General features: G+C 42.3%; 1 protein-coding gene across 1 annotated transcript in view; it reads left to right on the top strand.

The window, feature by feature from the left end:
* LOC128692919 (galactose-3-O-sulfotransferase 2) overlaps nt 1–11,388 on the top strand; it is a 38,065-nt gene extending 26,677 nt beyond the window's left edge. Inside the window, exons 4-10 of the mRNA XM_053782249.2 lie at nt 4,583–4,756; nt 5,096–5,194; nt 5,529–5,678; nt 6,023–6,160; nt 6,763–7,005; nt 7,364–7,476; nt 8,866–11,388. Coding sequence (XP_053638224.2) covers nt 4,583–4,756; nt 5,096–5,194; nt 5,529–5,678; nt 6,023–6,160; nt 6,763–7,005; nt 7,364–7,476; nt 8,866–9,088 — 1,140 coding nt within the window. The 3' untranslated portion in view covers nt 9,089–11,388. The remainder of the gene's footprint in view (nt 1–4,582; nt 4,757–5,095; nt 5,195–5,528; nt 5,679–6,022; nt 6,161–6,762; nt 7,006–7,363; nt 7,477–8,865) is intronic.
* Nucleotides 11,389–12,500: the final 1,112 nt, after the last annotated feature.

The following is a 12,500-nucleotide window of genomic DNA, read 5'->3' as shown; positions in this document are numbered from 1 at the left end:
ACTCTCAGAACCATACAACCTATCACACCATCCCAACACACACTACAATCCATACCCACAGCCTCCACCCAACACCGAGCTATAGAATCCCACAGTATGCCACCAGGTCTCCCACCCTCACAGGCCCCCCAAACCACAGTGTTGGAAAGGAAACTGAAGGTATGGTACACAAATGCTGATGGTATAATAAATAAGTGGGAGGAGTGGAATGAAAGAGTCAAAGAGGCATCACCGGACACCATAGCTCTCACAGAAGCCAAGCTTACAGGTATGATAACAGATGCCATCTTTCCAACGGGATACCAAATCCTGAGGAAAGACAGAGGGAACAGGGGGGGTGGAGGAGTGGCACTGCTGATCAAAAACCGATGGAATTTTGATGAGCTGGAGAGAGGAGACAGCAGAGAAGAAAGTGATTACATGGATGGAACGCTTCACTCTGGAGGTCCCAAGGTGGTAATAGCAGTGATGTATAACCCACCACAGAACAGCAGGAGGCCAAGGCAAGAGTACGACGAGAGCAATAGAGCGATGGTTGACACACTGGCTAGAGTGGCCAGAAGAGCTCATGCATGCAGGGCAAAGCTCCTGATCATGGGTGATTTTAACCACAAGGAGATCGATTGGGAGAACTTGGACCCACATGGGGGCCAAGATACATGGAGGGCTAAGATGATGGAGGTGGTACTGGAAAACTTCATGTGCCAACACGTAAGGGACACTACAAGAGAGAGAGGAGAGGATTAACCGGCAAGGCTGGACTTTGTATTCACCTTGAGTAGTGCAGATATCGAGGACATCACATATGAAAGACCCTTTGGGGCCAGTGACCATGTGGTTTTAAGCTTCGAATACACAGTAGAGCTACAAGTGGAGGGAGAAGCAGGAAGGCCAGGACGAATGAAGCCAAACTACAAGAAAGGGGACTACACAGGAATGAGGAACTACCTGAACGGGGTTCAGTGGGACAGAGAACTGGCAGGGAAGCCAGTTAATGAGATGATGGAATATGTAGCAACAAAATGCAAGGAGGCTGAGGAGAGGTTTGTACCCAAGGGTAACAGGAATAACGAAAAAGCCAGGATGAGCTCATGGTTTACCCAAAGGTGCAGGGAGGCAAAAACCAAGTGTGCTAGGGAATGGAAGAAATATAGAAGGCAAAGGACCAAGGAGAATAAGGAGAACAGTCGTAGAGCCAGAAACGAATATGCACAGATAAGAAGGGAGGCCCAAAGACAATATGAAAATGACATAGCAGCGAAAGCCAAATCTGACCCATCAGGCCACATCAGGAGGAAAACAACAGTCAAGGACCAGGTAATCAGGCTAAGGAAGGAAGGAGGAGAGACAACAAGAAATGACCGTGAAGTATGTGAAGAACTCAACAAGAGATTCAAAGAAGTGTTCACAGAGGAGACAGAAGGGACTCCAGAAAGACGGAGAGGTGGGGCACACCACCAAGTGCTGGACACAGTGCACACAACCGAGGAAGAAGTGAAGAGGCTTCTGAGTGAGCTAGATACCTCAAAGGCAATGGGGCCAGATAACATCTCCCCATGGGTAATGAGAGAGGGAGCAGAGGCGCTATGTGTACCCCTAACAACAATATTCAATACATCTATCGAAACAGGGAGATTGCCTGAGGCATGGAAGACAGCAAATGTAGTCCCAATCTTTAAAAAAGGAGACAGACATGAAGCATTAAACTACAGACCAGTGTCACTGACATGTATATTATGCAAAATCATGGAGAAGATTATCAGGAGAAGAGTGGTGGAACACCTAGAAAGGAACGATCTCATCAACAGCAGCCAACATGGTTTCAGGGACGGGAAATCCTGTGTCACAAACCTACTGGAGTTCTATGACATGGTGACAGCAGTAAGACAAGAGAGAGAGGGGTGGGTGGATTGCATTTTCTTGGACGGCAAGAAGGCGTTTGACACTGTTCCACACAAGAGATTGGTGCAAAAACTGGAGGACCAAGCAGGGATAACAGGGAAGGCACTACAATGGATCAGGGAATACTTGTCAGGAAGACAGCAGCGAGTCATGGTACGTGGCGAGGTGTCAGAGTGGGCACCTGTGACCAGCGGGGTCCCACAGGGGTCAGTTCTAGGACCAGTGCTGTTTCTAGTATTTGTGAACGACATGACGGAAGGAATAGACTCTGAGGTGTCCCTGTTTGCAGATGACGTGAAGTTGATGAGAAGAATTCACTCGATCGAAGACCAGGCAGAACTACAAAGGGATCTGGACAGGCTGCAGACCTGGTCCAGCAATTGGCTCCTGGAGTTCAATCCCACCAAGTGCAAAGTCATGAAGATTGGGGAAGGGCAAAGAAGGCCGCAGACGGAGTACAGTCTAGGGGGTTAGAGACTACAAACCTCACTCAAGGAAAAAGATCTTGGGGTGAGTATAACACCAGGCACATCTCCTGAAGCGCACATCAACCAAATAACTGCTGCAGCATATGGGCGCCTAGCAAACCTCAGAACAGCATTCCGACATCTTAATAAGGAATCATTCAGGACCCTGTACACCGTGTACGTTAGGCCCATATTGGAGTATGCGGCACCAGTTTGGAACCCACACATAGCCAAGCACGTGAAGAAACTAGAGAAAGTGCAAAGGTTTGCAACAAGACTAGTCCCAGAGCTAAGAGGTATGTCCTACGAGGAGAGGTTAAGGGAAATCAACCTGACGACACTGGAGGACAGGAGAGATAGGGGGGACATGATAACGACATACAAAATACTGAGAGGAATTGACAAGGTGGACAAAGACAGGATGTTCCAGAGATTGGACATAGTAACAAGGGGACACAGTTGGAAGCTGAAGACACAGATGAATCACAAGGATGTTAGGAAGTATTTCTTCAGCCACAGAGTAGTCAGTAAGTGGAATAGTTTGGGAAGCGATGTAGTGGAGGCAGGATCCATACATAGCTTTAAGCAGAGGTATGATAAAGCTCACGGCTCAGGGAGAGTGACCTAGTAGCGATCAGTGAAAAGGCGGGGCCAGGAGCTCGGACTCGACCCCCGCAACCTCAACTAGGTGAGTACAACTAGGTGAGTACACACACACACACACACACACACACACACACACACACACACACACAGACACACACACACACACACACACACACACACACACGGGGCCAGGAGCTAGGACTCGGGGCTAGGAGCTCGGACTCGACCCCCGCAACCTCAACTAGGTGAGTACACACACACACACACACACACATATATATATATATATATATATATATATATATATGTCGTGCCGAATAGGCAGAACTTGCCATCTTGGCTTAAATAGCAACGCTCATCTTGCCATATAGGACAAGTGAAAATTTGTGAATGTAATAGTTTCGCCAAAATCATTCTTAACCTAACGAAAAAAATATATTTCACTGTGTGTGTTTAGTATTAAATTATTGTAAACAAATCTAAAATATATTTAGTTAGGTTAGGCTAAAATAAATTGTTCTTGTTATAAAAAGGTTAGGTAAGTTTTCTAAGATTCTTTTGGTGCAAAATTAAAAAATTTTACATTATCATTAATGAAAAAAATATATCTTTAAACGTATAAGAGAAAATTTTAGAAAGGACTTAATTTTAAATGAGTTCTTGCTAATTGACCAGTTTTACATATTCGGCACGACATATACATATATATATATATATATATATATATATATATATATATATATATATATATATATATAATATATATATATATATATATATATATATATTTATTTTTTATTATCACACTGGCCGTTTCCCACCAAGGCAGGGTGGCCCGAAAAAGAAAAACTTTCACCATCATTCACTCCATCACTGTCTTGCCAGAAGGGTGCTTTACACTACAGTTTTTAAACTGCAACATTAACACCCCTCCTTCAGAGGGGTGTTAATGTTGCAGTTTAAAATATATATATATATATATATATATATATATATATATATATATATACATATATATATATATTGTGTGTGTGGTAGTGTGAGAATTCACAAAAGCTCTTGAAAATTTACTATTATTTTCAGAGAGGTTATTTTGCATATTGTGATATCTTTATTATTATTAAAGATTAGCCGGTATTCTCCCGGCCCGGGCCTTTTCCAAGTGGTGGCCCGGCCTTGGCTCCCTCTTTAGGGAGTGTCTGAGACCTAAGTCTCCCATGGGAGGAGGCACAAGTACCTCCTCATCTTTGGGACCAACTGTCCCCAGGCCTAGCCACAAGCTAGGCCTCTCTGGTCTGCCATCCCCGCCCCAAGGGGGCTAATGGGAATGACAGTCTTATGAGCTAAAGGCTCGGACTCAGGCACCTACCCTACCCTAGAAGGGTTAGGCATGGTATCGATCATTGTGATATCACCTGTTTACTGAGATCTAAACATTTAAATAAGTGCAAGGCAGTCATCACCAGTTAACTGTGGAAGTTTATCATATACGTACAGGGGCTTCAAAGAACTCAAAATCACTTGTTATTTGTTTAATTATAAAAATAAATGTTTTTTTTTTCATATGTAAGGCAGCGTTATGAAAGGTTCTACTCTCCGTCTTTCAGAATATCTTGTTCCGCTACGGCCTGTCCCACCACCTTCTTTTCGGTCTCCCAGATGCTGGTAACTACTTCGGAGGAGGTTTCTACCCCTTCCACGCTGACATGTTCAACTTGTCTCCGTGGAGCAAACTGGGCGTCAATATTATGGCTGTACACATGAAGTGGGACCACCAGCAAGTATGTTCTGCCCATGTTAACGTCTTTCCTTCTTTGTAATTATGTATAGTCCTTGTGGCTTAGCGCTTCTTTTTGATTATAATAATAATAATTTGTAATTATGCAATTAAAAAATATAATAAATAAATATATATTGTTGTAACCACGAACAAATGGTATTTAGTCAGTAACAAACTGCGGGTAGCCGGGGGATCGAACCCGTGTTATTTTAACTGGCCTCGTGGGAAGAGCGAAAAATTCACGGCGCCGTAAACCACTAGACCATACAGTTGTACGGTCCAGTGGTTTAGGGCGTGTCCTGAGCGTGTGTGTGTCCTAATGACATGTTTACTGCTTCAGGTAGCAAAGGTGATGCCCAATGACACTGTCTACATTACCATCGTCAGGGAACCAACGGAGTTGTTTGAGTCTCTCTATGCTTACGCTAAGATGGACCAGGTTAGTATATGGGTGATTTTTCTCTCTCTCTCTCTCTCTCTCTCTCTCTCTCTCTCTCTCTCTCTCTCTCTCTCTCTCTCTCCTCTCTCTCTCTCCTCTCTCTCTCTCTCCTCTCTCTCTCTCTCTCCTCTCTCTCTCTCCTCTCTCTCTCTCTCTCCTCTCTCTCTCTCTCTCTCCTCTCTCTCTCTCTCTCTCTCTCTCTCTCTCTCTCTCTCTCTCTCTCTCTCTCTCTCTCTCTCTCTTCTCTCTCTCTCTCTCTCTCTCTCTCTCTCTCTCTCTCTCTCATAATACATCCAGATCATCAGCCTTATCTTAACACCTGCGCCTCCTTCAGGCGTACAACATGATGGTGGAGGACTTCGTGGCGAGTGTTCCTGTGGAGGCGGAAAGACACCGAGGATTCCTGGGGTACAACCAGATGGTTTGGGACTTCGGCATAGCAAATAAGACTCTCGTTAATAACCTCACAGCTGTGAGGCAGCTGGTACGTGCTTGAAAACAGGTGTAGGTCTACTCACCTGCTCTATTTTTTGTTGCCGGGATCTATTCTTATTTCCTAGCCTATTCTCTATGGACTTGGAAAAGCTTGATCTCCATACTTGTCTAAACATTGTACAGACTGTTTTATTTGTCTTTGTTAAAAAACTTGTGGGTATTATATACCTCTCTCGTCTTACTCCGAGGTTGTCTATGGAGAGCTGCCTCACATCACACTCCATAGGTTCCAACCTATGAACTGCAATGAGGAAGGAGTGAGTGTATGGACCCGGTTGTGGCACCTTGTCATCACTAACCATAACTTACACATTCTGTGTTTGTGTACTACAGGTGCAGGAGGCTGAGGATAACTTCCAACTGGTGATGGTGGCTGAGAGGATGGAGGAGTCACTGGTCCTCCTGAGTCATATCCTCTGCTGGGACCTGAAGGACGTTGTAGCTCTCAAATTCAACGCCAGGACCTCCAGGGTCAGCATTCACTTAGCTGAGAATTATCGTGTCAAGCTGACTTTCAGACGAATTTAAAGCTAATTCACTTATTATACATTTATATATATATATATATATATATATATATATATATATATATATATATATATATATATATATTAAAAGGCAGTGCTAAACCCCCAAGTGTTTAGCGCTTACAGAATTGAAGGTAACCAGATTTCATCTAAGGAAGAGGAGAGTAACTCCATTTCCTTTAATCTAGCGCCCTTCACCGGCATTATGGCAGCTTTTTTGCAGGGTTCATTATGCAATACGGCTAACATACATGAATTCTCAAATTTAAATACTAGTTTTGCAGCTGTCATGCCAGCACATTGTATCTGATAGACAGAGCACTATTGTCATTGCCTTTTCTAACATCTCTTCTGTGTTCATACGCACGTTTTTTAAATGTGTATAAACATATTGTCGAAATTATCTCCTATATTCAGAGATATGATATGGGATATGATTGAATCACCATTCATTGTTTTAAGATTACACATTGTTTCATGTCATTCTACACTAATTTCACATCCCGTAGCAACTCTATTCAAAATCATGACTTCATTCTCCTGTAGTTCAAGAAGAAGTTGAGCAGCGAGACCCTGAAGGTGCTCCGTCAGAAGCTGGCTCCTGACTACTTGCTTTACGAGCACTTCTCCAGTAGGTTTGAGGAGCTTGTGGAAGACTTCGGTAAGGAGCGCATGGCTAGTGAGGTCTCCAGACTCCAGGCTCTCACCAAGAGTCTGATGGACACCTGTGGCTTCATCAAGGAAGATTCTGTGTTCCTAGCGGGGGCTGAGAAGCCATGGTCTAACATGGTAAGTATTATATACCTAGGTATTATAGTTGTGAGGGATGAGAGGTAGGAAGGGCTGATCCGAGGAAGGAAAGGATACCTTCATTTTCTTGCATTAAGAGCAGCTCGTTCACTGGCATTAAGATGGCTGGTATGAAATGTATATTGTGGTGTGTGGCCGCTGCGACACTGTACTATCGTTACTGGAGTAAAACAGCAGCCGCAGTCTTTCACAATTTTTTTTCACACGTCTATTCAAAGTCTAATGTTATATTAATAATAAAGCGCTGTACCGGGGTCTAGTGTTACTCAGCTAGTATTACTCAGTTACGCAGCGTTTTCACATCCGGACTAGCATTCTAAGAATACTGTTTTGACAGGTGGAAGGCTACGTCGCTAGCTCCGGCAACACAAAGTGTCACCAGTACTCCAGATCAGAGATCTCCTTCATCAACCTGTTGAGAGGGATACAGAGGGCAGAGGTCTGCAAGAGGTGGGTGGTGGTCTGCCTGGACGCTTTCTTGTGTCTAGGGTCTCGGTCTCGTCTATGTCTACTCTCATTCTCATTATTTTAACCTTCGCCATTGACTGAGTCTGTATTCCCATTTATGTCTCAGTTGCAAAGACACACTGCCTCTAATACTGTACTTCCTTTCTTTCTCACACATACATGGGTTCACAGGGTATGAGTTCATATAACTATTTTTTTTTCAATACAGGAATTTATTTAAAGTTTATAAATCTGTGGATCTGTCCATGGTATCGCCTCGGAGAGATCCACAAATGGAAGTAGGTCATGCCTATGAGTTCGACAAGCGTAGAATTCCCTGGATCAAGATCCCAAGATGTTGCTGTCTGGCCAACCTGTGGATTTATCCAAGGTGATACCGCCCACGACTGCTTCACCTCACCTGTGTACACTACATAACAGGGCTATTCAATTGGTGGTCCGAATCCGGACCTTCTGAGTGTCGTAGTTGAACTGCGGGCTTCAGGACAAAGCTTAGTTAAATAACAGCTATTACCACGTTCAGAATCAGGTTGTACACAAGAGCAGGATTAATACATTATTCTATCTGTATGGAATGTGTACAATGAATTGAATACAGTATTCTAGCATAGCTAAATACTGATATTTTCTTCCATTCAATGGTAATTCATATTGGTAATTATCACTTGTGCAATGAAGTTTGCTTCTTCGGTATTTTGGAAAAAGAGTTTGTAGTTTGAAAACTCATTTAAACCAGTTGAGTAAAAAAAATCCAAAACTTAATCAATATAATGTAAAAATTATTTTCCCCCACTTTATCTTCTTATTTTGTAAATTTTTATAAGACGAGGACTGAAAGTTCATAGAAAATGATGAGTTCACTGCCCTATACTGGACACTGGGCACTGAACAGGCACCTGAAGTCAGTACCTGACCAACCGGGCTGTGGTTCGTACGTCAGCTTGCGAGCGGCCAGCAGTAACAGCCTGGTTGATCAGACCTTGATCCACCATGAGGCCTGGTCTCAGACCGGACCGCGGGGGTGTTGACCCCCGAAACCCTCTCCAGGTTCTCGGATTTGTTGCTTTTCATGACCCCTCAAGGGAGGTTCCTTGATGCTGGTGAGGGGCTCTTGATCTAGGGAATTGGATCTGTGCTCCAGTTCCCTGAATTGAACCTGAATACCTTCCATCCCCCCCACATGCGCTGTATAACCCTACGGGTTTAGCGCTTCCCTGTGATTATAATAATAATAATAATAATGCTTTTCATGATTGCGTGCAAAAAAATGTATCCGTACGTTTGCATACATTGATACTTGTCTAAGTGGACCTTTGCTCATAGTAATTGAATAGTCCTGTTATATAAGCTCTTTCTGATGATTATTTGCAGGTTTGGCGTTCCTGACATCCCCGGCCTGGACGCTCTTCCTCTAGGCTCCCACCTCTTTGAGAACGTCAACATGGAAGAGAATATCCGGTTGCTCAAGACGCTGCTGGTCCATGTTAACAACAAAGTGGCCCATGCTGACAGCGGTGTGGTCCAAGCTGACAGCCGTGTAAAGGGAAGTGTAGTGGACAGAACCACTACAACCATATCTCGGGAGACTACGTGAGCCATACTACCAAGGCTGGAATAATTCTCAACTAAATCATGACTAGACGAGGCTTCCATCCATCCTGCATCATTATCAAGCCACGACTTGATAAGAATCAATTATTATTATTAATATTATTATTATTATTATTATTATTATTATTATTATTATTATTATTATTATTATTATTATTATTATTGTCGAGAAGCGTAAAATCCCCAGTACCTGGAGAATGGGGAATTAATCAGATTTGATCCACAGGAGGATGAAGGGAGCTCCAATTCCGAGAATCAACAGCCCTTTACCACCATTCAGTACAACCCTTTGAAGGGTGAACTCGAAATATGCAATCATAAACTATATGTCTGTGGTTATCATGTGCCTTTTACACGAAGGAAATGCACATATACACTCTAGCCTAGTCGGTACAGTATTGTCTCAAGTAACAGTAATAAAAATAATAATAATCTTTCTTTATAGAGAAGAGGATATTTACATTTTAAAGAGTAATAAAAATTTGCACAATGGTTCTGAGGGCAGCATAGGTGTCTGACGCAAATAACAATGATATATGTAGATTTTGACACATAAGAATGATAATGTAGATTTAATCTAAGATTCTAAGATAATGGGTTACTTTCCTGATCTGGTGAAATTATGTCAAACATTGATGAATAAACGCCAAATATTGTACTCACATAAAATTTAACCTGTGAATATATTATTATTTTATGGAGAAGCGCTAAACTCGTAGGAGATACATAAGTAGACTTGTGGATGGCGTCCTTGGCTTTGCGAGATATGTGGGTAAGTGTCCTTACCTGTCCTGCCTCCTCGCCTAGCAGTTAATAGGTACCCAAGTATTAGTAGACTTGTGGGAGACAATATATTAGCAAGATATACTTTAGACAACTATCAGCAAGTGCCTTCCTCTCTTCTACATCAGCCTTACAATGCTCTGTGGCTGGGTTTAACCCCGGCTCTTTTTTTTAACAACTGAAGACATTCCTGAGGTATTCTCCGCCTGTCCCTACTTCCCCCATCCCTTGTGGGTCTTACCTCTGAGTCTTCAGTTCAGTTCAGCAAGTGCTCTTGCTTTGTTTAGATATTTGATAGACCCAACATGACTCAAGAAATCGTAATGACACGATTGCAAATAAACCATACCCCCGGCCGGGATTGAACCCGCGTGGCTAGCTGGTCTAGTGGCTAACGCGATGGGCTGGAGTTTTGAGACTCTATGACCGCGGGTTCAATCCCGGCCGGGGGTATGGTTTATTTGCAATCGTGTCATTACGATTTCTTGAGTCATGTTGACGGCAGTGAAGGGACTTGAGCTAGAGTTCGTCACGGCCACGCTAGCTGGAGATTCGTCTGTAAAAACTTGCATTTGTGGTCACAGAGGTGCCTGTACTAACTTTCCTATGGTGTAGAAATATACCTAGTTGGATGAATCTTATTGTGGCTAGCTGGTCTAGTGGCTAACGCGACGGGCTGGAGTTTTGAGACTCTATGACCGCGGGTTCAATCCCGGCCGGGGGTATGGTTTGATAGACCCATTTTTGAATAGTTTGATATATTTAAAGCCTATCTACTAGACAAGAGTAATTTTCTCTATCATCTCAAACTCTTCCTCATCTTTCACAGTTCTTCTCTGTATTGGACTAAAGAAGCCACTAGTTGGCGAAATGTTTCCTAAGATACCCAAATGTTGCATAAGTGTCTTATTCTTACTTTGTATATACACTTAGAGATATACTTTGATGAGAAATATATTTCCATGCTTAAGAGATGTATTATACCCAGGGGCCAAATGAAGAAAAAGTGTATGGAACGCTTAGTATAATATAAAAACTGACGGAAGAAATTCTGTGAGGAAACTGAACTACCAATGCTAAGAAGCGTCAGCCCCTCAGGGAAGGTTCCTTGATGTTGGTGAGGGGCTCTTGATTTAGGGAATTGGATCTGTGCTCCAGTTCCCCGAATTAAGCCTGAATACCTTCCACATCCCTCCCCCCAGGCGCTGTATAATCCTATGGGTTTAGCGCTTCCCCCTTGATAATAAAATAATAATAAGAAGCGTCAGATGAAATAGGATGTTAGGCTATGTGGGCTGCTACTAGCAACAGTCTAGTTGACCCGGTAATACAGTGAAGTCTAACCTCGAACTGGTCTTCCAGAGCTGAAGAATATTTTAATAAGAGGAAAATAATTATTTTTTTGAACGCTTTTAAAATGTGATAGTTATTTTTTCAGTCTGTGATGTTTTAATATGTGTTGCAGAGTCAGATATTCCAGAAATAAAGTTTCGAAATCTCTGGTATTATTTCTTCCAATCCTCTTTCAGTTTTCAGTGTACAAAATGGAATTATTTGCTTTCAGAGTTATCATGGCAATTGCTAATTTTTGTTTATTTTTATCTTTTTTTTTTCTTTTAATAATTTTGTGTGCATATATACGTCCTTGTAAATGGTCCAAGTCGGACCATTTATTATTATTATTAGTAGTAGTAAATGGTCCAAGTCGGACCATTTACTACTGCAACTACTACTAATAATAATGATAATAAAATAATTATAACTAATAAAAATTATAATAATAATGATAAATAATAATAATAATATTTGGGCTGACCATTTACATAACTCACTGAGTTCTGAAATGTACTATAATTACTATATGATGCAGAGGAAGAACTATTCATTTTGAAGATGTGTAGGAGGAAGAAAAGGATAGGGAAGAGGATGAAGTAGAAGAGCAAGAGGAGGAGAAAGAGCAGAAAGATTGATTTATTGATATAATTTGGTCGATCATCGAATAGCAAGATCACTGACGCTGAAAGAGGGTGAAGAAAGAGGAGAGAAGAGAGGGAAGGTGAGAAGTGTGGTGGGGTCAAACATTACGAGAAAATGATCATGGTTGAATATAATAAATTAAAAGTATGGATATAATAAGTGAGGTGATAAAATGACCCATAAAGAGAGAGAGAGAGAGACCCGAGGTTTCCAAGGCAACAAGGGCGCCTCTGCCTGACCTAAACGGATTTGAATATTTTTATATGTGTGGCTTGTTGCTGTTGCTGTGAGGGTTGCCATGTGTCTGTTATCTTTATTACTCGCATGTGTGCGATGACTTTGTTGTGTGTTCCTTATTATTTATTTAAGACGTTTTTGTAGTCTCTCAAGTACACACACACTTCAGAGATTAAGTAAGCAGTTATCCACTAACTACACTGTGTACATCAGGCCTATTATATTGGAGTATGCGGCACCGGTAGGGAACCCACACCTGGTCAAGCACATCAAGAAGCTGGAGAAAATGCAGAGGTTTGCAACAAGACTAGCCCCGGAGTTAAGAGGTATGTCCTATGAGAACAGGTTAAGAGAACTCAACCTGACGACATTAGAGGAGACAAGGACTAGGAGCGATA

This window comes from Cherax quadricarinatus, chromosome 38 (assembly GCF_038502225.1).
Source record: "Cherax quadricarinatus isolate ZL_2023a chromosome 38, ASM3850222v1, whole genome shotgun sequence".
Lineage (NCBI taxonomy): Eukaryota > Metazoa > Arthropoda > Malacostraca > Decapoda > Parastacidae > Cherax > Cherax quadricarinatus.
This window is presented reverse-complemented; position numbering and strand designations above follow the sequence as displayed.